The 22,606-nt window shown below is 39.4% G+C and overlaps 1 protein-coding gene across 3 annotated transcripts; it reads left to right on the forward strand.

Moving 5' to 3' along the window:
* The first annotated feature begins 870 nt into the window (after positions 1 to 870).
* On the forward strand, positions 871 to 19,215 carry UBA2 (ubiquitin like modifier activating enzyme 2). Of its 3 annotated transcripts, none has more exons than XM_056360481.1 (17): positions 871 to 1,122; positions 5,435 to 5,518; positions 5,768 to 5,838; positions 6,976 to 7,040; positions 7,519 to 7,619; positions 7,782 to 7,903; positions 8,575 to 8,642; positions 10,970 to 11,091; positions 11,944 to 12,043; positions 12,585 to 12,745; positions 13,609 to 13,702; positions 13,802 to 13,914; positions 14,388 to 14,543; positions 15,101 to 15,197; positions 15,812 to 15,917; positions 16,562 to 16,698; positions 18,129 to 19,215. In XM_056360481.1, the coding sequence occupies exons 1-17, from the start codon at positions 979 to 981 to the stop codon at positions 18,308 to 18,310; spliced, it is 1,923 nt and encodes a 640-aa protein (XP_056216456.1). In that variant the 5' UTR covers positions 871 to 978; the 3' UTR covers positions 18,311 to 19,215. The 3 variants fall into 3 exon arrangements, with proteins under 3 accessions (XP_056216456.1, XP_056216458.1, XP_056216457.1); XM_056360483.1 differs by lacking the exon at positions 871 to 1,122 and adding an exon at positions 1,619 to 1,660; XM_056360482.1 differs by lacking the exon at positions 871 to 1,122 and adding an exon at positions 1,695 to 1,922.
* Positions 19,216 to 22,606: the final 3,391 nt, after the last annotated feature.

Here is a 22,606-nt window from a genome sequence, read left to right on the forward strand (position 1 = left end):
TTTTTTTCAAAATAAATCTACTTTGTTTTGACCACAGGTTAGGAATTCATTGGGTAGTGGCTGGAAGGGCCTTGCTGTCACTGTAGTGTTCTACCATGAAGCTTTTCTATACGTTTTTTCCAGTGGATAAGTTACATTGGCATGCTTAAATGGGCTTGGACAGTCATGTTGCTTTGGGTGGGAAGAGGTGGAGGGTTGTGTTGGTGCTGCTGTTCCCGCAGCGGGGAGCGCGGGGCAGGTGTAGCGCCCTGCTCCTTAGCACCAGCTGGTCGTGCTGCTTTGCTTTAAAACAATCTGAGTTCCTCTGTGGAGTTCCCTGTTGGCTTAGGCTAAATTGCAGTATTTTAATTGACTTAATGGAGGAGTAATTTAAGTAAGTGTCCTTAAAGCGTTTCGTACAGGTTTAATGCTGCAGCACTAAATGAATGCACTAGAAGTGTGGATCCAAAAAAAAAAACCAAGGGGGGATGGGGTGATGCTGAAGGGATGGACCGTGTGCGCAGAACGACTTTGTGCGGGGGAGGGTTGCAGCAGGCCCGGTCAGCTCCTGGAGGCCAGCCCCTAGCCCAGGCTAACGGCGCGAAAATCCCCCGCGCCCGCAAGTGCGCTCGGCCCGCTCGCTCCCCCGGCCAAGCCCACGCCGTGGGCCGAGCCCCGGCTGCAGCAGGCGGGCTCGGTCCGGCCCTCCCGCCGGTCGCTGCGGGGCCGCGGGCAGCCCCTGGGCGGCGGCGAGAGCGGGGCTCGAACCGGCGGCTCCGCCCGCCCCGTCCCGCCCGAGCCCTGGCGCCGCTGCGGCCTTCCTGGGCGGTGCGCGGGAAAGGGGCGAGGCCCTCCCGCCGGCAGGGGGCGCTGCGGGCGAGGCGGGCGGCGCCGCTCTGGTCCCGCCCGGGCTCTCTGTCCGGAGTGCGGCCCGGCTGAGGAGAGCCGCGCGGAGTCGCTCCCCCCGCTCGCCGCCGCCGCCGTTCTTCGCCCGCCGTCATGTCCGTGCCGGTGTCGGGCCCCTTGCGCAGCGAGCTGGCGGAGGCCGTGGCCCAGGCGCGGCTCTTGGTGGTGGGAGCCGGCGGCATCGGCTGCGAGCTCCTCAAGGACCTGGTGCTCACCGGCTTCAGCAACATCGACGTGGTGCGGGCCGGGGCGGGGGCAGGGGCCGGGGTGGCCGAGGGGCTGGCGGGCGGCGGCGCGGCCGAGGCGGGGGGCCGCGGCGAGCGGGGCGGGGGGCGGGGGGGGCCGGGGCGAGCGGGGCGGGGGCGCTGTGGCGGCGCGGCCCCTCCCGCCAGCCGCATTGTCTGCGTGTTTTCAAACTGCTGCCGGCCCGCCAAAGCCGCCGGGCGCGGCTGCCGCGCCGCCCCGCCGCCGGGGGACGGGCTCCGCCACAAAGGGGCCGCGGCCTGCGCCCGCCATCCGCGTCCCCGCCTCGGCCGGCCCGCCGCGCCCGGCTCCCTCCGGCGGGCCGTGCCGCGCTCCGTGCCGCGCCGGGCGGGGGAGCCGGCGGGGGCGCGCCGGGAGGAGCGGAGGGCCGTGGTTGCTGCCCGGCCGTTGCTCCGCAAAGTCGTAGTTTCGCCGAACGCCGCCTTGGCGGGCGCCGCGGGTGATGGGCCGGTAACGGGTTGCAGCGAAACACGCCCGCCGTGGGGGGCGGTGGGTTCCGCGGCGGCGAGCGGTAAAGCTGTCAGCCCCGGCGGGCCGGCCGCGGCACCTTCCCGCGGGCTGTTGCTTTCGCTTTTGCTTCCTGATAGGAATCTCTGGTTGTGTATGGGAAAGGCAGAACTGAGAGGGTGGCAGTGAAAACGGGATAGAGAGGAATGCTGTTAGCAAAACGTGGAGTTACCTGGTTTCTAGACCTTTCTTAATTTCTTACCGCAGTTACAGAAAGCGTGTGGTTTTAAGAAATCGGGGGAGTAACAAATCCAGCTAGAGCACAGGTGTGTTTCCTTGAATGTGTTCTTACTTGTGGGTGCCTGGCTAGGACTCACATCTGAGAGTTTTGTATAACGAGTTGTAAGAAATTTGGTTTTGCAGTCAGAGGTCTTGAGCAGAGCGTACTGGAGACAGCTAAAGCTATGTCTAAACTATGTATCTACTACAGCTAAAACTGTATCGGCTTGTAGAAGAGTACAGCTACTGGTTTGCTTTGTTACTCATACAACTCAGGCCTTTCTGCTGAAGCACTTTTTAAAACTTGTGGGATATGCTTAAGTGTAATTCCAGATTGCCCCTTTGATTTCAGTCTGCCACTGAGAGTTTATCCACTGTACAGGTGAAGTAAACATACACAGAAGAGTGAAAGCCTGCGTTTTTCTGCACTGATTCCTGCCTGCCCCCCCCCCCCCCCCCCGCCTTTTTTTTTCCCCCTGCCTTACTATGTCATTTCTGTACTCCTGCAGTCTGTTATAATAGAAAAACTTTAGTATCTCCTGATTTTCCAGTTAGTCATTAGGCATAAATCTCATTGGGGTATGCTTATTGTTTCACTTACTGTAGTTTTGAGTTTTTTGTATTGTTTTTCAAGGCCGACTTGGTTGGACTCCATTAACTTAAGTGCATCTTGGATCCGGGCCATCTTCATTTAAAAATATCGTTGGCAGCATTTTATGCAAGACAGTAACGTTTTGCTAACATACGGAGTGGGTGGGCAAAAGAGGAGGCAAAAGCAAAGAGAGGATTGTTACGCAAAGAGGAAATTTGCCATTAGGAGAATAAATTGCTTTTGTCAACGTTTGTGATGTTGTTGAGGGCTTTCCTCATTAAACACTAACAAACTTGAACACTTGAAAAGGTTTTTTTATGAGTAAGTTGTGAAATGTTTTCTTAACCAAAATATCAGCTAAAAAAAAAATTTAGGGGTTTTGAATACCAGAAAACTCACAAATACATGATTTCATTAAGTATATTTTGTGGAAAGGCGGTTGTGTTGTCCTCATGAATGAAGAAAAAAATCAAATTACTCCAAATCTGAATTAAGAACATTAATACATATTCTTAGGGAATTCTGAGGCCTTTCCATCTAAATTACTGTCCTGGTTTCAGCTGAGATAGAGTTAATTTTCTTCTTAGTAGCTGATACAGAGCTGTGTTTTGGATTTAGCAAGAGAATAACATTCAAGTCGTGTTGACCCTAAGCCAAGGACTTTTCAAGCTCTTCCCATGCTCTGCCAGCGAGCAGGGGGGCAAGGAGCTGGGAGGGAGCAGCCAGGACAGCTGCCCGGAGCTGGCCAAAGGGATATTCCATACCGTGGACGTCGTGCTCGGTATATAAACTGGGGGAGTTGGCTGGGGGCTGCCGATCACTGCTCGGGGACCGGCTGGGCATCGGCCAGCGGGTGGTGAGCAACTGTATTGTGCATCACTTGGGGTTTTTTCCCTTGGGTTTTATTGCTCTCTCCCCCTCTCCTCTCCATTACAGTTATTACTGTTTTGAGTTGTTTGTTTTTTTTAATGTTCGTTGTTTGGTTGGGTTTCTTTACCTTTATTTCAATTATTAAACTGTTCTCATATCAGCCCATGAGCTTTACCTTTCCCTGATTCTCCTCCTCATCCCCGGGGGGTGGAGGGGGAGTGAGCAAGTGGCTGCCTAGTACTTAGTTGCTGACTGGTGTTAAATCATGACACTTGCAAAAATGGCAGTAGTGTAAAAGTTATCTTAACAAGAGAGCTGTTAAATTCTGGTAATTTTTAGCGAGATTGAAGCTTCTGTTGCAGTCCAATGGTGTCAGGTATTCTCTTAAGACAAAAACTTCCTTTTCTTCTTTGGTCTTGGTAATACTGTTTTCAGTTGCAGTTTGTGTCACTTGTTATCATCTCTAGTTAAAATACTAAAAGCTTTCTGGGTGGTGGAAGTTTTAACAGAATTATGCGTTTAATCATTTTCACTTGAGGTTCTCAGGCTTTTTGGCTTTGGACTAAGCAAGCTTTCTGAGTGTGTCTTATGAGAAAGGCAAGGAGGCAGGAATGCGTTTCCATGCAAATACTATTTTCATGAAAAGATACAAGACCTTGGGAAGTTACTAGGATAATGTATTTCTAAAACATGTATTTTTCTTTTTGCTCTGTATCCATGGGTGCTTTTATTTAGTGTTTAAACAAACAGTTTTAGCTAAAACAGTTCTTAGTATCTCAGAACTTAATTCTTAAATTAAAAATAGTCCCTTCAGAAAACAGGAAGTTTAATCGTGGTGCTTGGGTCTTGCATGCAAAGGATCTTCAGGGAGAAGAGTCAGGCATAGTTTTTTCGTTATTCAAGTTTGGTTATTAAAATTAAAAGCTTATGAGAACACCCTCAGTAGGTCATGTTTAAACTTCACACTGTACAGTCAGTCTGATAGTACTCTCCATATAGTGGCAAGCATTACTATGTTGACTGTGTCAGGAATTTGGGAGAAATATCTCTGATGCTTAGAAAAATTGTCTCCCTCCCCTCCCTGTTAAAAACGTTAGGGATAGGAGAGGGCTTCTAAACAGAGTGGTTGATCAGCGAAACTGTTTAATTAAAGGAAAAGCAGTGGCAACAAAGGTAGGAATAGATCTTCTCAAAGTTCCAATTACATCTTCTTAATTCTTGTGGTGGGGTGTAAACACATTTGAAATTATAATGTTCATGGGTGCATATTAATAGAAACACAGCCGTTAGGGGAATTACAGTCATGGCATCCTTTGAGATTGTACATCACAGATGTTCTGTGGTATATGATTTTAAACATCTTGGTTGCATGACTGGATATCTTTTGTTTAAGTAGGCTTCATTTTTTAATACGCACTTAAGCAGTTAGTGCTGGTGACAAACAGTAAAAGCTTTTGCCCTGCAGTGTATGAATTAGATGGCAGTGCAGCCCTCAGTTTACTGATTCAGTTGCTCAAAGCCATGTGCAAATATAAAGTAGAAGTACCAATTAGTTTGCCGAGTAGCCTTTCTTGGACCTTGGGGAAGCATGGAGCAGGGTACAAAGCCAGCATTCGGGGTGGAGAAGTGGACTATGTAGTCTGGCTGGAGACTGGACCTATCTAGACTGAATACCTGCAGTATCTCCTCTGAGTTGTGCTCCTGATGAATTCTCACTAAAATCTTTATCCTACCATAAATAGGACAATCAGTTACTGACTTGCTACCAACTGCTGTGCATACATATCTCAGCATTCACATGTGTTTGCAGAAGGGACTCTCTTCAGAAAGTGTTCTCATGTAGCCCTTAATTTTTGACATACGGTTCCATTTGCTAGTAATTATTTAAAATGTATGGATTCCTGAGGATGATTAGGTGATCATTAATGCCTCTACAGTTGCTATAGTGCAGAGGTAACACCTATACACAGGTCTGAAAAGGGATCTGTAATGCTTATGCATTTTGGTCAATCACATAAACTCTGTTAATGATGTTCCTTTTAGCTCTGTGTTATTTATTATATAAAAGTGAAATGGCTGTTTGTTGTGTGTTTCTAGATTGATTTGGATACTATTGATGTCAGCAATCTCAACAGGCAGTTTTTGTTTCAGAAGAAGCATGTTGGAAGATCAAAATCACAGGTGAGGAAAAAGTCAAAGCTCAAGTCTTACTCTGTTATTTTATAGACAGTGTTAGAAATATGTCACAATTTAGTTTCTGCTGTGACAAGGTAAGTGTTGGTTGATCATGGCTGTCCAAATGTTTCGTAACAAAAGTATTTAAATGTCTTAAGGTAGTAGACTTACTCAATACTCAACTGGTATAGAGTCTGTCTTTAGAAGGAAGGAAGGAATAATAAGTGGTTTTTTTTGTTTTTGTTTTATTTCTAGGTTGCCAAGGAAAGCGTGTTACAGTTTTATCCAGAAGCTAATATTATAGCTTACCATGATAGCATCATGAAGTATGTTTGTTTTTAAGCTCTACTTATGTTTTTTGATTTGCAAGTTCTGTGTTATTTAAATGCTACTATGGTGTGCTTTAAGGTGTTTTACAAAGTTGGCGCAGTAAGAAGGAATAGTTTTAAATATGAGACTACCACACATTTGAGTGGGAGTGTGGATTTTGTATGAGTTTTCTTAAGCTCTGGTAGTAAGCTGTAGTCATTTGCTTCTGTCCATTTTTCATTTTATTAGCAACATTTACTATGTAAGTTTCTACACTGTAAGGATGCCCTGATGTCTTGAGCAATAATTAGGTTGAAATAAATGTGAATGTTGAGTCCATGATTAAAAAAAATGAAAGCCTTTGTGTGTATGTAGGTAGCTGAATGTCACTTACATATGCCCCAAACTGTGTAAATCTAGTCTTTATGGTCCATAACCAATAAGTAGAGTACAAGATAATGTAGATCCTCATTAGCTATTTTCCATGTTTTAATTTGTGTCCAGTTTCTTAAAAATTTATGATCTGTAATATTAAGGTTTTAACTCTGATGTTGCGATTAGCCACTGAAACACTGACTCATTGCATCCTTCTCCTGAAACTGTAAAACCGTTAGTCCTGTTTCCTCTATGCTCTCTCTTTGTCACCTTCTTTAAATCAGAAAAATGCAATGTAAAGATATTGGAGCGTCAAGATTTTAAAATCCCATGTCTTGGCTCCTAAGGGTATGGAGGCGTGGTCAAAACCAATTGAACTATCAGAGTATAATGAATTATCAACAGTCTGATGAGCTATGGTAATTACAGTGTGCACATTTTAGCCTCAGCTGATGGTTTTTAAGGTCAGTTACCACAGCTCAGCCAATTTACTCATTAGGTCAGAGCAGTATAATCACTTTTTCGTTGTCTGTCTGTTTCATTGGTAAAATTAGTACTAATTGCAGCAGCTTCCTTCCAGCAGCATAAAATTCGTGCTTTCACCCAGCTTTAAAATGGGCAGGAGACAAATGGAGCAGTTAAAGGCTAGCAGTATATTTATAATATGTGTAATTTATCACACGAATATCAGTCTACCCTTTGCATGTGTAGTTTGTGTTGTGGCATAATAACCAACAACTTTGATGTGCCATTTTGAGTATTGTTTTTCTTTTCTGTAGCCCTGACTATAACGTAGAGTTCTTCCGCCAGTTCACTTTGGTTATGAATGCTCTGGATAACAGAGGTGAAGTTTTCACTATGATTTTATATTGGAGATGAAAACACTGTTGCTTCTTTGTAGAAACAGAACTTTAATGTGTTCTACACTTAGTACTTCTGCAATGTCAGTTAAATAACAAGTATCCTCCTAACTTATCTATAGTTTTACTAACGCTTGTGTGCTTCGCTAGGAACTTGAAAGGGTAGTTACTACTTTTACAGGTGTTTTGAAAGTAAACATTAACTGCTGTGTTGCTGCTTTATGGGAACTGATGAGTATTGTGTGTTCGTATGTAACTTTGTTTAGTTGAGTTTGCTGTATTTAATAGTGTTGATATATTTTGTGTTAACTGGAAAATGACTGTGAAAATGATGTAGTGTTCTGTAACAAAAGAAGGCAGCTTAAGGATAAATGTTTGCATAGGAGGCTAGTTTGAATTTGGAGAAGTAAAACTTTTTTTTTAATCATTCAACATTTTCTTTAAAAACTCTTCGATTTGCAGCTGCCCGTAACCATGTGAACAGGATGTGTCTGGCTGCTGATGTTCCTCTTATAGAGAGTGGAACTGCAGGCTACCTTGGACAAGTAACAGTTATAAAAAAGGTTAGGTTGTGTATTACTTTTGTTGCTTTCAGTTTAAATCATTGGCTATTTTAGGCAACAGGGTGTTGGGTGTTTTGAGATACAGTTACAGTTCATCTGGTAATAGCATTTACTATCAGCAGTCTTCACAGTGTGACAAGTAAATATTTCACTTTTCACCAGGGAATGACAGAATGTTATGAATGTCATCCTAAACCAACTCAGAAGACTTTTCCAGGCTGTACAATCCGAAATACGCCGTCAGAACCTATCCATTGCATTGTGTGGGCTAAGTATTTGTTCAAGTAAGTGATTTTTTTAAAAAGTGGTTCAGTCTTCTGGTTTCTAAACCTACTGACAGCAAAATAAGTGGACATGGGTTGGGTTTTTTTTGTTTGCTTTTGTGGTTTTTGTTTTTAATAAGTATGGATTATAGCAAAAAAATTCCAGTTCTTTGACCTAGGTTTTGGAGTGGCTTTTTGAGGGTGTTTTTTTTCCTTTCTCTTTTAATATAAGGAAAGTTGGTTAGTATTTAGGTGGTCTTGTAATATCACAAAAAATTGGGCATATTAGTTTGGCACAGCAGTGTAGGTTAAGGTTACTTTATTCTTCACCTTTATATGAAGTTAACACGTTTTTCAGTTTAATCATGTATTAACAGATGTAAAGTTTGGTGAGATCTTATAGGGTTATAAGCAATGCTTTCAGTCCTGCAATATAAATATAAGGCTAGGGGGACTATGGAGTGAGTTACACAGAACTGTTTTTTGCTAAATGAATTTTTGTATCGGACATTTTATGTTGTCAGTGTTAAGTCCATGTGTGACGAATCCCAGCAAATTTAAAAGCAGCGTATGAAGTTGCACTCTGCTAGCAAGGATTCTGAGTGGATATATATCCATTAGCAAGTATTTTAGTCTTTAACCAGATACGATGAAATTCTAGTGTTGTGTTGTTCTTCTTAATTATCATATAGCCAGTTGTTTGGAGAAGAAGATGCTGATCAAGAAGTCTCTCCTGACAGAGCTGATCCTGAAGCTGCCTGTGAGTGTGATATAAGCTGGTAGCTTACCCTGTTACTGAAATGTTCTGTTTCAGAGATTGTGACTTATTGCTGTACATTTCTTAAGGTTAGAGAGTTCAGCTCTGTTTTCTCTTAAGAGGATTCCATTTACCCTCAGACAAGAGTTCGGGGGGTATTAACAGTAGTTTCCCTTGCAGACCTTCATGTACACTGTGCGTAGGTTAGTTCCCTTATACTGCTGCTCAATAGGTACCTGGAACAACTGCAGTGTTTTTAGTTAACTTGATGCATAGTGCGTACCAGAAGCTTTTGCATAAAAATGTGCAAAAAATACTCTTCAGAATGACAAAGTTTAATAGCTTCACCTGTCAGAACTGTGGCTGTTGTGGGCAGCCTAAAACATTTTCAAAAGGGTTACTTCAGCTGTTGTGAAAACTTTTTAATACAGTGGGTCACTGGCATTCACTAGTTGTGCTCAGGTAGTGTGCGTAGAACAGCTGTGAGCTACACAAGCGATACACTCGCTAATCATAAAGTTCAGTTAACACAACTAGGTGCAAGATACATGATTTAGGCGAGTAGGCTTGTATCTGTTTGGAGACACCTGTTCCCTCTGCAGCCAACGGCCTTCCCCATGTGCACAGAAACTTGAAACGTGAGCTTGAAGTGCAAATTAAATATAACTGATATTCACAGGGTGGCCTTTTTTTCCCCTATATATTTGGCTTTGATGGAGTGCTTCCTCCTTCCCTGCAGCTGGGAGGCTTGTCTTTTGAACAGAGGACCAAGAAACTGAGGATTTGTGACCACTTGGCTTCTTCCATTCCTCGCTGAGGGACTGCAAGGAAATAAGGGATTGTTTGAACTCTTCTAGCCTGAAGCACTTCAGTGTTAATCCAAATAGGAAATATGCCCATTCTAAGTGATGTTTTTGTAGCTATTCAGTATTTTTCTGTAGGGACAGTAACTGTAGTTACTGTGGAGGTGAATAAACATCATTCTGTGTTGTTTCTTTTGGATTCTTTGATATGTGAATGGACTTTGGAGACGGAGCTTAGAGGATCCTCCAGCTCTTCAGGTTCTCTGAACATCAGATAGTGATCACCCAGCAGGTGGTTCCGACAGGACGTGCAGAATGAAATAACTGAGTCTTAAAAAGTGGTGTATAAACTCCCTTAAAACAATGGCAGCTGGAATACTTGGATGGTAGCAGGCACAATGCCACTTTAAATTTAAAGAAAGATACCAGGGCAATTATGGGAAGGCCTGAGCTGTAGCCTCATGTCAGTGAGCAAAGTGTCTGTAGCAGTAACGCTGTTTGGAATCTGTGGACATATGTGGTGTTGCAGGGGAGAGTCAGTGCAACCTTTGTGAAGGGGAGCCATGCCTTGCGTGGCTCTGCAGGTCCTCTGAAGGAGCTGGCAAACCTGTGGGCAAGCACATCTGGTTTACGCTATTTTGAATCTGCAGGGGGCACCCAAAAACTTCTTGTGAGGAACCCGAAGGAGCTAAGCAGCCATGGGGAGAAAAAAGGATTTAAGATCCTGAAGTGGATAAGCTACTTAAATGATACAGATAAATGGTGATTAGAGGAGTGTCTCAGACTGGTGATGGGACCACTGCTGTTCAGCATACCTGATAAGCAAAGTCAGTCAGAATAATAAAGATGAGGACTAACTGCAAAAGTTGTAGAAAGTTTCATGGTGCAGAATGACGTGCAATGAGACATTAGGTAGACTTGGTGCAAATAAATACGAAATGATGCAAGTGATGTGTTGGTAAAAGGGGGGAATCATTCACAAATTTACATGTAAAGTGATGGTCTCGGAGCTGATTTTTCTTAATCAGTCGAGAAGTTAATGGACAGTTTCATGAAAACATCAACGTGCTGCTTATTGGGAATCATGATAGTAATTGCCAGATGTGATTGGAAAAGAAACACAAAATGAATAGTATCTCTGTGTGTGGAATTTTTTGTGTAGGAATAACTGGAAGTAGGAAGCCACTTTATTTTTCTGCGTGTTTTGAAGTTCTAAGCAAACTAAAACTCTTCAGCCAGGAAAAGAGACCACTGAAATCACAACATTATGTGGAGAAAACGAATAGGAAACAATTGTTCAGTGTTCCTACCGGTAAAGGAATTAGGTGACATCAAGTTAAATTAGTTGAGTCACAGTTACAAAAGCAAACAGGAGAAGTTGCAGTGTGTCTACCTCAGCTTTTGCTGGGTGCAGTAAATCCATTTTATGGGCCCTGCATAATTTTGGGTTTTGACCGTAGGGGAAATATTGGATGTGATTTTCCCTTTTTTTTTGAATTAAAATATTGGCTAACACTTTATTAATAGGGGAGCCAGCAGAAGCAGAAGCCAGAGCACGAGCATCCAATGAAGATGGTGAGATTAAACGTGTTTCAACTAAGGAGTGGGCTAAATCAACTGGATACGATCCAGTTAAACTTTTTACTAAGGTATTCCTTACCCCCAAGAAATGTCTTTATTTGCAGTGTATGAAGTGCTTTAAAGTTAAGTCAAACACTAGTGCAATTATGTTATGACTTCCACCAATTTTGCTGTAGTATTGTTGGTCTTTTACGTTTGCTCGTTTACATCATTCCCTCTGTGACTGTATAGATGGCTTCAGCAGTTTGTTTGTACCATACAGAAAAAACTTCATTCAAATTACTTTTAATATGAAAAGGTAAACTTGAATTCTATAGGAGTCTTACTGGGCATAACCAGAACCCATGTGAGGACCTAAAAGCTATCAGTCATCTTCTGTGTATAATCAGGCACTGGCGTAAGAAAATATAAACTGGTTTGGGAGTTTTCCTTCTAAATAGTTGCTGAAAGTGGATAAGTAGAGAAAATTAGCATAGAATGAAGTGCTGATGGGTACTAATAACTTACAGAATGTGATGTTGATAGGTAGTAATAACTTTGGAAAGTCATTGGTGTGTAGGTAAGAATTAGGGAGAGTATACAAAAAGCTGTAGTGATGACTTCAGTGGACAGGTGAACCTACTGTTAGGACTATTGTTTCTTTATGTTTTACTTAACTCTCCGCACCACCACCCCTTCATTAATCAGAGCTGTGTCTGCTTTATGCAGTAAGTGTTAGAGAATGGGGAATAAGAAGTTTTTTTGATGTTTTTATTTATGTGGTTAAAAATATTATCAAGGCGGAAAGCAAAATTTCAAAAATCTTATGCTGATTTTTCAATTTCCCAGCAGATGTAAAAATAATGTCTGTTTTTCCCCTTTTAATTTTAATGGGCTTTTTTTTTTGGTTTGTTGTTTTTTTTATTTAAAATGTTTCGTAGCTTTTCAAAGACGACATTAGATATCTGCTGACGATGGATAAGCTGTGGAGGAAAAGAAAGCCTCCAGTGCCACTGGACTGGGCTGAGGTACAAAATCAAGGTACTTGTCCTTCTTTCCACTGTATATTTTTTAGTCATACCTGCTGCCTGTTAATGCGTCTGTGTGATATGTAGATTTTCTCACTGTCACAGGTGAGTACTGATAATGAACATATTAATTCTTTGTGATTCCTGAAGACATTTAAATTTTCTCCATATAGAAAATGTTTTTTCTAAAACTGTTTTGCATTTGTCATTTTAGATACTCAGTATTGGCTGCAGAAATGTCACATTTCATAAAATTATCTGTCGGCTTATTCTAGGAGGCTTTACCCATAAGCAGTGATGCATTTCTGAAAGCTGATTCCTGATTCATGCTGAAAATTTAAATTTGCTGTAATTTGTACATATTGATACAAGTATAGCCATAGTTGCAGTTTTAAGTGCAGATTTGTTGTAAAATGTTGGGGCTACTGTAGTTTAAGTGTATTGTTCTTTAATTTAGAAAATACTTAATTTTGCTGAAATGGAAAATTCTAATTCCTCTGAGAGAACTGTGAGTTTTGTAAGTATTCCTGATTTTTTTTTTTCTTTTCCCAAAGAGAAAAACATATCTGATCAACAAAATGAATCCTCTGCAATCTTGAAGGATCAACAAGTTCTCGATGTCAAGAGCTATGCACACTTATTTTCAAAGAGCGTTGAAACCCTGAGACTTCACCTGGCTGAGAAGGGTGATGGAGCAGAGCTTATATGGGATAAAGTTAGTTTGCCAAATAGATAAGAACCGGTTATACTCTACATACGTAGTACAAGTATTCGTTGGACTCATTCAGTTTCATTCCAAGATAGTATTGCTTAGAACAAAAACGTCTGGCACCTCACTGAAATCGGTTTCCATATGTAAACAAATATATACATTAAACACTATATTTTGTAACTCACTGAGTGTAAGGATTAACTATTGTGATGTAAAATAACTTAATCTAGCAACTTTAAAAAGCACAAATGCAGAAGTATTTTGTCATATTTTGATTTTTGAAAATATTTTAATAATTAACTTCATTTTTTCTTTATAAGTTTCTCTAAAACCTGCTCTTATACAGTGGTTTAGCTGGAGTTCTGCTGAGTTGTATGCAGTAATTAGCTCTGACAGTAGGTATGTGATGTATTAGGAGTTTTGCTGAAGAAAACCAAGAAAAGAACAGTGTAATCTTCCAGCAGTCAGTTGTCATTTGGCATAAGAAAAAAAAAGTAGTTTGTAAATATAGAGGGGACAAAAAAGTGGAATAGTATTAAAACAGATAATAAAAATACTTTTCTAAACACCAGTTTTTGAAACTGAGCATAAAACATTGTCAGACTTAGGGTTTAGACATTATTTTGAACATACAAGGCATTTTATTACTACTACTAAGTACAATTTCTAAATGTGTATTTAAAGTATTACTGCTCTGTCTAAATGTACCATCTCAAAGAAGTGGTATATTGACTTTGAAATAGAATATTTTACAGACTCTTGTTTTCTAAACTTTCTGATTTTAAGTTTTTAAGGACCATGTTTTGCAAACCTTTTCCAACGAGTAATCTGATTTGTAAATACTTTTTTTATTAACTTCTTGTTAGGATGATCCTTCTGCAATGGATTTTGTCACTTCTGCCGCGAACCTCAGGATGCATGTTTTCAGTATGAATATGAAGAGCAGATTTGATATCAAGTGTAAGGATGAAATATAACATTTTTCAATTTAAATACTAATCTAAACTTCTCATTTTCATTTACTGTTTAAAAATCTGCATACTCTTGCCTATTTTGCAGCAATGGCAGGAAATATTATCCCAGCTATAGCTACCACTAATGCAGTAATAGCTGGTCTGATAGTGCTGGAGGGTTTGAAGATTTTATCAGGAAAAATAGATCAGTGTAGAACGGTAAGTGGGAATAAGATACTTTTACTTTCTTGTTCCTTATAATTTGTTTAAAAGTTGCATTTAACCTGCTTTGACTATTGTGTAGTGTTTACTGTCTCTCACTTGTTGCTTCAGTAGATTCTGAATGTGCTGGGTACTTTCAGCCACAATGAAAAGAGAAGTGGAAGTCTCAAGGATCATTAAATTCCTCTGATTTAATGAAAATTGGCTGGTGGGTAGGAGAGAGAACCAGACTGACATCACTTGAAACATGGTTGTTTCATGTTACAAATCTGTTTGGCAATAGCTGCTCAGCCAGCACAGGTGTTGTTGTGGACTAGCCATAATCGGCACTTTCTCCTGTTCAGCAAGCATGTCAAAGAGGATTAGGGAACAGGACAGCCTGTGAGACTAAGAATAAATCTGTAAGAGAACAGGTTTTATGAGTGCTGTTACTTACAGTATAACTTGTTTTATTCTTGTCTGTCCTCAAGATTTTTCTGAACAAGCAGCCAAATCCCAGAAAGAAGCTATTGGTTCCTTGCGCTTTGGATCCACCAAATCCTAACTGTTATGTATGTGCAAGTAAGCCAGAAGTGACTGTGAAACTTAATGTACACAAAGTTACTGTGTTAACACTCCAGGATAAGGTAAATCTTGAACATTAGCTACATCTTTCATTCTGCTTCTAATACTGTAAATTAAAGTTAGGGTTTTGTTCAGTATATTTTGACTGAACATCAGCTGTTTATATTTGCTCTACATTTTGCATTTCCCTCAGTTACAAGGAGAGCTAGATTAGCCAGTATGCTTCTTGCTCATGTGTGCTTGTATATCTTGTGAAAGGATGTTTATATTTTACAACTTTTTGGTGTTTTTTAAGCCTATTCATATCTAAAAGCAAAAACTCTAAAATTGTTTCAGGTGAATAGTTCAGTAGCCAACGTCAGAGTTGCATAGGCACAACTGATGTGTAATTCTGTCGTTCTGTGAAGTATTTTAAAAAATTTTCAGCATATCTGAACCTGTAGGTTTCAGACAACAAAAATATAGTTCTGTTCATGGAAGTAAGAAAAAAAAAAGTACAGGCTTTCAGCAGATGCCTGAAAATGAGCCAGGATACAAAAATCAACATAATTCAAGGTTCCTTCTTCTATAAGTGCTTTGAAGTCCAATACTGATTAAATAATCATACTCATCTTTGCAGATAGTGAAAGAAAAATTTGCTATGGTAGCACCAGATGTACAAATAGATGATGGAAAAGGAACTATTCTTATCTCTTCAGAAGAAGGAGAAACAGAAGGTATGCATACTGCAGCTTTTAAAGATAAGAGTAGATAAAAACTTGGAAGAAACAAAGATACACAGAATGGAAGTATAGCAAATGTTCTAGTGTTCGTCCTGTAGACTAATATTTGAAGAGAACTGGATTTACAAGTCTTTTAAGTGGCCCAAGAATAGCTAGTGATATTGTCTACAAGCCTGTGTGTCCAGTTCAGCTTTCCTGTGTAAGTACTTTTCATCTGGAGTGTTGGGATTCCTTTCAAGAATAGGTATTCAGCTATAAAGGTACACCAGTATTTTCCTCTGCTTGCAAGTCCTGTTCATTTTCTTGTTCTTAGATTGTGGTCTTTTTATGATGCTTGCAGACGCTACTGTAATATAAATGTTATCTCAGAAATGTTCCTAGATGTAATAATAGTAAAGTGCTTGAATATGATGCATGAGGAGTAAATAAGTCAGCCATAAGTAGTTTTAACTACTCATAGGCTTAAATGTCAGCTTTTACTTTAAATATAGCTGATAAATGTTAGTCTTAAGTTTCTACATAACATTTCTGGAGTACTCATTTATTCAGATGTAAAAGATCTTTATATAAATAGCTTTATACACGGCAGTTTTCCACTATTTTTGTAGCAAATAACCACAGGAAATTATCAGACTTTGGAATTCGAAATGGCACTCGACTACAAGCAGATGATTTCCTCCAGGACTATACGCTGTTAATCAATGTGCTTCATAGGTAAGGATTCTGAAATAATTATTTTTGTGTGTATACGTAGAACAGTTCCACAGGGAACTTCCAACTCAGAATTTTAAATTTATGACTAAAGCTCAAAGATTAAGCTGTGGAAAGAAAATACAGAAGTAAAAGAGGAATTGTCATTTTTTATGAATTTATAGAATTGGAGTTTTTTGGTTTGTTTTGGGTTTTGTTGTTTCGGTTTGTTTTACAAAAGTAATTGGAATAAATGTAAAAATACAGTGCAAAACCTGTGTTCAGATACAGCGGTGGAAACAGAAGTCAGTTTGAAATAATTGGGGTGTGTATTTAGCCCTGGATAAATAAAATAGCTACTATATACACTATCTCACTGAAAGTGCAGTGTGTATAGGAATGTGACGTTGAGGAAGAAGGGTAAGCTCAAGGAATTATTCTTCTCATTCCTAAGCATTTTAAGTCGTGGCACTGGGTGGAACAGTGTATGTGAATAGACAAAGCATAAATTGTAAGGGAGGACTGAACAGATTTTCCTCTTTTTTAATGTTTTTCTCATTTTGTCATAGTTGCAGGGTGCTCTAATACTTGAATCGCGTTCTTTGTGAAAAAGACAGGTTTTTATTTTCACTTGGTTGTTTAAAAGCCTGTATATGTTTATTCTATAGTGAAGACCTAGAGAAAGATGTAGAATTTGAAGTTGTTGGTGATAGCCCTGAAAAGGTTGGTCCTAAACCATCAGAACCAGCATCTAAGAATATTACCAACGGTAGTGATGATGGAGCGCAACCCTCAACATCAACAGGTAAATAATGGTAATCAATATTGAATAAAACAAGAGTGGTTCAGTAGTGCAGTCCAATTAAAATAGTTGTCTTCAGTTTTATGACTTGTTTGCCAACATGAAATAAAAAGCATTTAAGTTGCCTCTGTGTATAAACATAATATTAAAACAGAAAAATGCACGTTTACAATTGTTACAAAATGCACATTTGAGATTCTTACAAAGGGTTACAGTAAATACACCTCAAAATTACATTATTTAACTTGCAAGGGCTTGATGGGGTGTCACCTGAAGTGTATCCTAAATGAAGTAAGACCCATTCTTTCTGATGGTCACGCAATGGCTTGACAAAAAAGAATCAACCAAATCTGTCGCTTTCTCCCTACAGATTAAAATATTACTTTGTGGTTTTCTTTGATCATGTTTCATTCTGTTAATTTAAGAAAACATCTGGTATTATCTGGTTACAAATTAATTATTTTTCACCTGTCTAGGGAAGCACGACAAGAAAAATAGTATTTCCTATTCAGGAAGAAGTACCATCACCTTCCTAATGTAGAGTGTTTCTTCGAACATATTCAAAATAGTTTAGCTTTCGTGACTGTGGGATGGTTAAGCACTGAAGGCTGAAGTACTGCAAACATACGGTTTTATAGGGATAGCGTATGAATCTGAACATTTGTGACAGATGTCAGTTAGATAACTGTAGTTCAGTCTTACACATTTGGATGATGTTCCTTTGCCTGTCAGATGGTCCTATTTAAGACACGCGCACAAGTACACAGTCACTTCCACTAGTGTCTTGTTTCAGGGGAGGATTAAATGTTAAAGAGTATTGCTAATATTGATTTCTAATTGTATTTAAAAAAGCATAAGATTAGTTTTTACAGTGAATTTGTACTTCAAAAGAAACAAAATCCACTAGATGTCTTGAAAGCTCACATTTGGTTCTATTTTCCCTTCTGTATACTATCCATTGTTATCCTTCAGCTCTCTAAGTCTCCTCACCCTTCCGCTCTTCCCTCCCTGTTTTCTCTCTTTCATGGGGCATGGCTTCTAGTGGGACCTCTGTTGAATGCGCTAGTGAAAGGAAAGGCTGGACTACAGCTCAGTTGTGTGTAAATGTTCTTTTCTAAGGACTGCTGCAGACAGCACGCGACTCTTCTATTTTGTACATGCAAAAAACCCAGTGCTAACTAATGCATTTCCCGCATAACTGCAATGTTTTCCATACCTCTAGCGAAGCGGGAATAACTGTGTGAAAAGCCTATTTCATCCTTGTTTCAGAGAAATTCTAAATACTCTTGCAGTTGAATGACAGGGAATATGGATGAAGAATGCTTCAAGTTGTATTTGTAGTATTAGAGACATTCATATTTTTAAGTATGAAATTTGGTTTCAGTAGACTATCTTTACAGTATCCATTTGAATTAAACACATGTATTTTGCAGCTCCAGATCAAGACGATCTATTGATTGTTGATTCTGAAGATGAAGGTACTTCAAGCAATGTTGATGATGATATGGAAATCAAAAGCCGCAAGAGAAAACTAGAAGATAAAGAGTGTGTCGGTACAAAGAGAGTGCGTACTGAGCAGACAGAAGAGCAAGATGAAATTATAGCATTAGACTGAACATGCAAATGCCCCTTGACACAATGATTCAGATAACGTAATGCAGTAACAGCGTGTTATGTTGGGATGTGAAAAATGTCCAGAACTAGACTAATTTTCAGGCCTTTATTCCAAGTGAATACCAAACCACTGGCTTAAATAATTTGTGTCTGTTTCTCTTGATGATAAAGCTCTCATCTCAGTAGACTCTTTCAGAAGTTTTTAGATATAATTCCATATATTAAACGTAGTAGAAGCATAGTTTATAAATACTTACAGATAAGTATTTGCTTATACAGTCATGGGAAAAGCATGTTATTTTTGTGTAAATGCCTTTTAGGTATAATTCAATAGAACAAAAAAAACCTACTCTTGTTTAGTAGTGTGTCATCATCTGATGCCCAGATTTTAAGTAACTACATTCTTATTTTTTGCTTGAAGAAAAATATTTTTAGCCTAGTCCTAAACATTTTTCACACCCTGAACAAGTAAAGAAGAAAATTCAATAAAGCAAATTAGTGCCATGTTTTAACAGTGTTCTGAAACTTCAACTGGCACTATGTACATTACTGTAAAACTGTTAATTTACTCAAGTTTTTCAGCTCGTACTGCCTGGTATGTCAATGTAAGAAGCAAATTTTTGTGTATTGTTACAGTTTCAGGTTATTTATATTTGATGTTTTGTAAACTCAGATACTACTACTATACTGTACATCTGATGGACCAAATAAATGACATCTGAAATACTTGCTATATTTGCTTGCACAGTCCAAGTTTATGCTGACTTACGGGACTTTACAATGTATAGCCTTCAAAAATTACTGTATTATTTTCATTTTTCTAAACATAACCTAGTAGAATGGAACTTAAGCTTCACTTGTTTGAGGTGAAAGGGGAATTTTTTTAATAAAACTTTTGTGAATGTTTTTTTTTCTTGGACAATCAATTATTGGCCTCTTCAGTTGGAGCATTTGCACCACCACACGCATGCTTTCACCGCCTCACCCCTCAGAAAGAAGGAAGCACTGATCTTTCATACATGACACTTTGTGCATAGGACAGAAGCTCAGTGTTTAGAATCAGTATCTTAAAGAAAAACAAACTGCATTTGTTTAACTATTTTGGTAGCTCTCAAAACTAGCAGTGTTAATTCTTAGAATGCGTTAATCAGCTATTTCTGTCACTGTACTGAAATTACTTTACAACTTTGTGTTAATGAACCAAAACTGCTTCTATTCACAGATAAGTATGCAGCATTAGCCTTACAGAGCAGAGGAACTGAGCAGACAAGATTTATTCTGGTGCAGTTCGCAAACAGTGAATTTTAAACAAGACGTTAACTGTATAGGAGGAGAATGTAACAAAAAACAAATCCAGCACCTTTTTAGGCTTTGGTTCATGCATCTGGTTCTGTCCAGTACGAAGGCCAGGTTGTCACCAGTGTTAAATTGCCAGTGCAGTGCAAAACTACAATTCTATGATGCAATTAACGTTTTCTCTCTTCTTCTAGGTAGTAATAGTCATATGCAATGGCTTGTTTGAAGGCGTAATATTCCACTGTGAAATTTAATCCTTTTGAGCTAGATGCTTCTTGGCCAGCATGAGTGAAGACTGAGAGGCAAAAATGTAAATAAGATGTTACAGAAAGGATTTGTTATTCCCAGCTTGTACTGGTTGGTATACAGGAATTTAGCTTTCTAACTCTCTTGATTGTTTTATCAGTAGAGGCTGTAATTCTGGTAACTTTATTTTTAGTTTTACTGAAGTTGAGCATGTTCATGACTTGGAAGTTGAGTGATACATGAGCTGGATAGAAATACATGCAACACTAACAGATTTGGGGGTGAAAAGGGGGGGGGAGGGCTATTCAGTGTCACTGGCATCTACTTCTTAAGTTATTAGTCTTAACATAAGATGACGGTACTCAAAAGATATCTTAAACTATTTGAGATGCTGCTGTCCAAGAAGATACTCATAATTTCTTAGGGCAGTAGACAACTGTCGATAAGGCTGGCTTGTAAAAATGTTCACAATTAATAAAGCATTGTATCTTGGATGGGGGCTTCCACTGCAGGGCACTGGTTAGGTTAAGTTTTAGAGAACCGTTAAGTAATTTTAATGATGCATCATCATTTGGCTTGCAGCATGAAAGGTAGTCTAGAATTAACTACATAAACAATTATGTCCTGATGCATTTAGGAGAGGTAATTGTGCTGTTCTTGTCCGGGTAGTAAGTAGTTAGATGGCCAAAAAATGCTCCTAGATCCTTCCTGTAAAAAACTTCAAAGTGAATAATTTTTAAAATATTTTCTTTACACAGGCTTCTTCTATAGAACTTAGGACAAACTTGGTATAGTGTCAGCTGCTCTATTCGGTTCTTAAGTTCGGCAAAACTGAATGAACCACTGAAAATGCAAACTGCTTTTGTGCTGAATGAAAAACTGCTTTTCAGAACTGATGGGAGTATGAACATCCTTGATTGGCTACTACTCACCAACACTATGTTAATGTAGAATTTTGCAACTTAAATTTTGTCTTGCCCTTGGCAGCAAATTACAAATTGAAGCATTTATTAAGCTTTCAAGTAATTAAAAAAAAAAAAAAAAAAAGGCAAGCCACTTTTCAACTGACAATTTGTTCAACTCCTAATAGCAGTAATATTGATATGGAAGGAAGTATAGTTGGAAGGCACAAGACTGAAATGTTAAAATGGAGGATCAGTTCTTCCCAGTGCCTTAGCTTAGCAAGCCTAACGTAGGCTCTGTCTTCACTAACAAGTTTTGAGCCAGGCTTATTAAATCAGTCTACAAATTGCTGTTTGCAGTGGTACAAATTGGCTGTTCTGTCACACAGTTTTCTAGTTGTTTGTTTATATTGACGCAAATTTCTCTAATGTAGATAAGCTTTTCTGGCTGCTTTTCATAGTAACAATTAATTCTTGATGTATGTTTTCTTTACTCGGTGAATTTGAATGTCTTGTATGAAAAGGACAAGGAAAAAGGTGTAAGATTTTAGTGTGGTTAAATGCAGCAGAGAGTGTATCTAGTATCTGTGTATGCTGTTGGTGCAATATCCCTTTTCTGCAGTGGAGCATGGAAAGGAATATTGACCACTACTGATAATCAACAGTTAACTAGAGATTCGTTAAGCTGCTCTGACTTACAGTGAAGAAATTTGTAATGACCTTCCTACACTCTTACTGTAAAGATAAAAAAGCAGCAGTGCAACCGATCTGATTCTCAAAGCATCTAGTGAGTCATCCTTAAGGGGCAACTGATAGTAATTCAGGAGGAAGAACTTTTGGGGCCATGATGACAGACAGCCTTGTACCAGCCCATTTCCTAAAGAGCAATTTTAACCTGTAGATAACCATTTAACATTTGTAGTAGTTTTATGTGACATTTTAAGTTTTACTTTATGAAATCATTTCATTGTTGAACCACGGAGAAAGATGCATGCTTTCCTGACCTGGTGACTCTTGACAGCTGGCAAGCAGATCGATGTGCCATTTCAGGTTCTGAACTTTACAACAAAGACCTCTTGCTAACCATTTATTAGATCCCAGAAGATAAAGTAGGCTTGTGTTCAGTTCTTATATACCATTGATACCTGCTTCAAACCTTATCTCTACTGGCCCAAAATTTTAAATTGGGGTTAGGAAATGGAATCAACGCTAAACTGAGGAAAATAAATTTGTTTTTTTTCCCCATGTCCTGTTTCTGTGCCTGTAGGTAGAGATTTTTCTTTCTTCTTTTTGCAGCTATAAGAAGCCTTCAGTTTTGTGCACCTAAAATACTGAATGTGCAAGAAAGCCGAAACTAGGCTCAAAGTAATAAAACAAATCTCACAGAAGTCAAACATCTGGTTTTTTGCTTGCCTGAGATTATTCTGGGCTAGTGTTTAAGCAGAATGATCACAGAAAACATACACCTACAGGCAAAAGAATAGGAGGGGAAGGCAATTCAGTGCTTTGATTTGGAGGCCTTAATTCCTTAAGGGAGGAATAGGATTAAGTAAATAAACTTACTCCTAGATATAGCTTGATATAGTAAGAGAAGAAAATTGCTGGTTAGATACATTCATTATCTTTGTCTTTCTCATCAGCATACTTCTTCACTCACGTGAGCAAAAGTGAAAAATTTTCAGTATGATTTCCTAAAGAAACGATACTGGGGGAATTGCTCTACCAGTCCTCTCCAGCACCATTGGAAGCTACTTGCAAACATTAAGCAGCTAACTAGTGATCTCAAAGCTACTGCAATTTGACAGGTAAGTGGCTGTAGGTAAGGAGAGACAGATTTCTACAGCAGCACTTGG

The sequence above is a fragment of the Falco biarmicus genome, chromosome 15 (assembly GCF_023638135.1).
Source record: "Falco biarmicus isolate bFalBia1 chromosome 15, bFalBia1.pri, whole genome shotgun sequence".
NCBI lineage: Eukaryota > Metazoa > Chordata > Aves > Falconiformes > Falconidae > Falco > Falco biarmicus.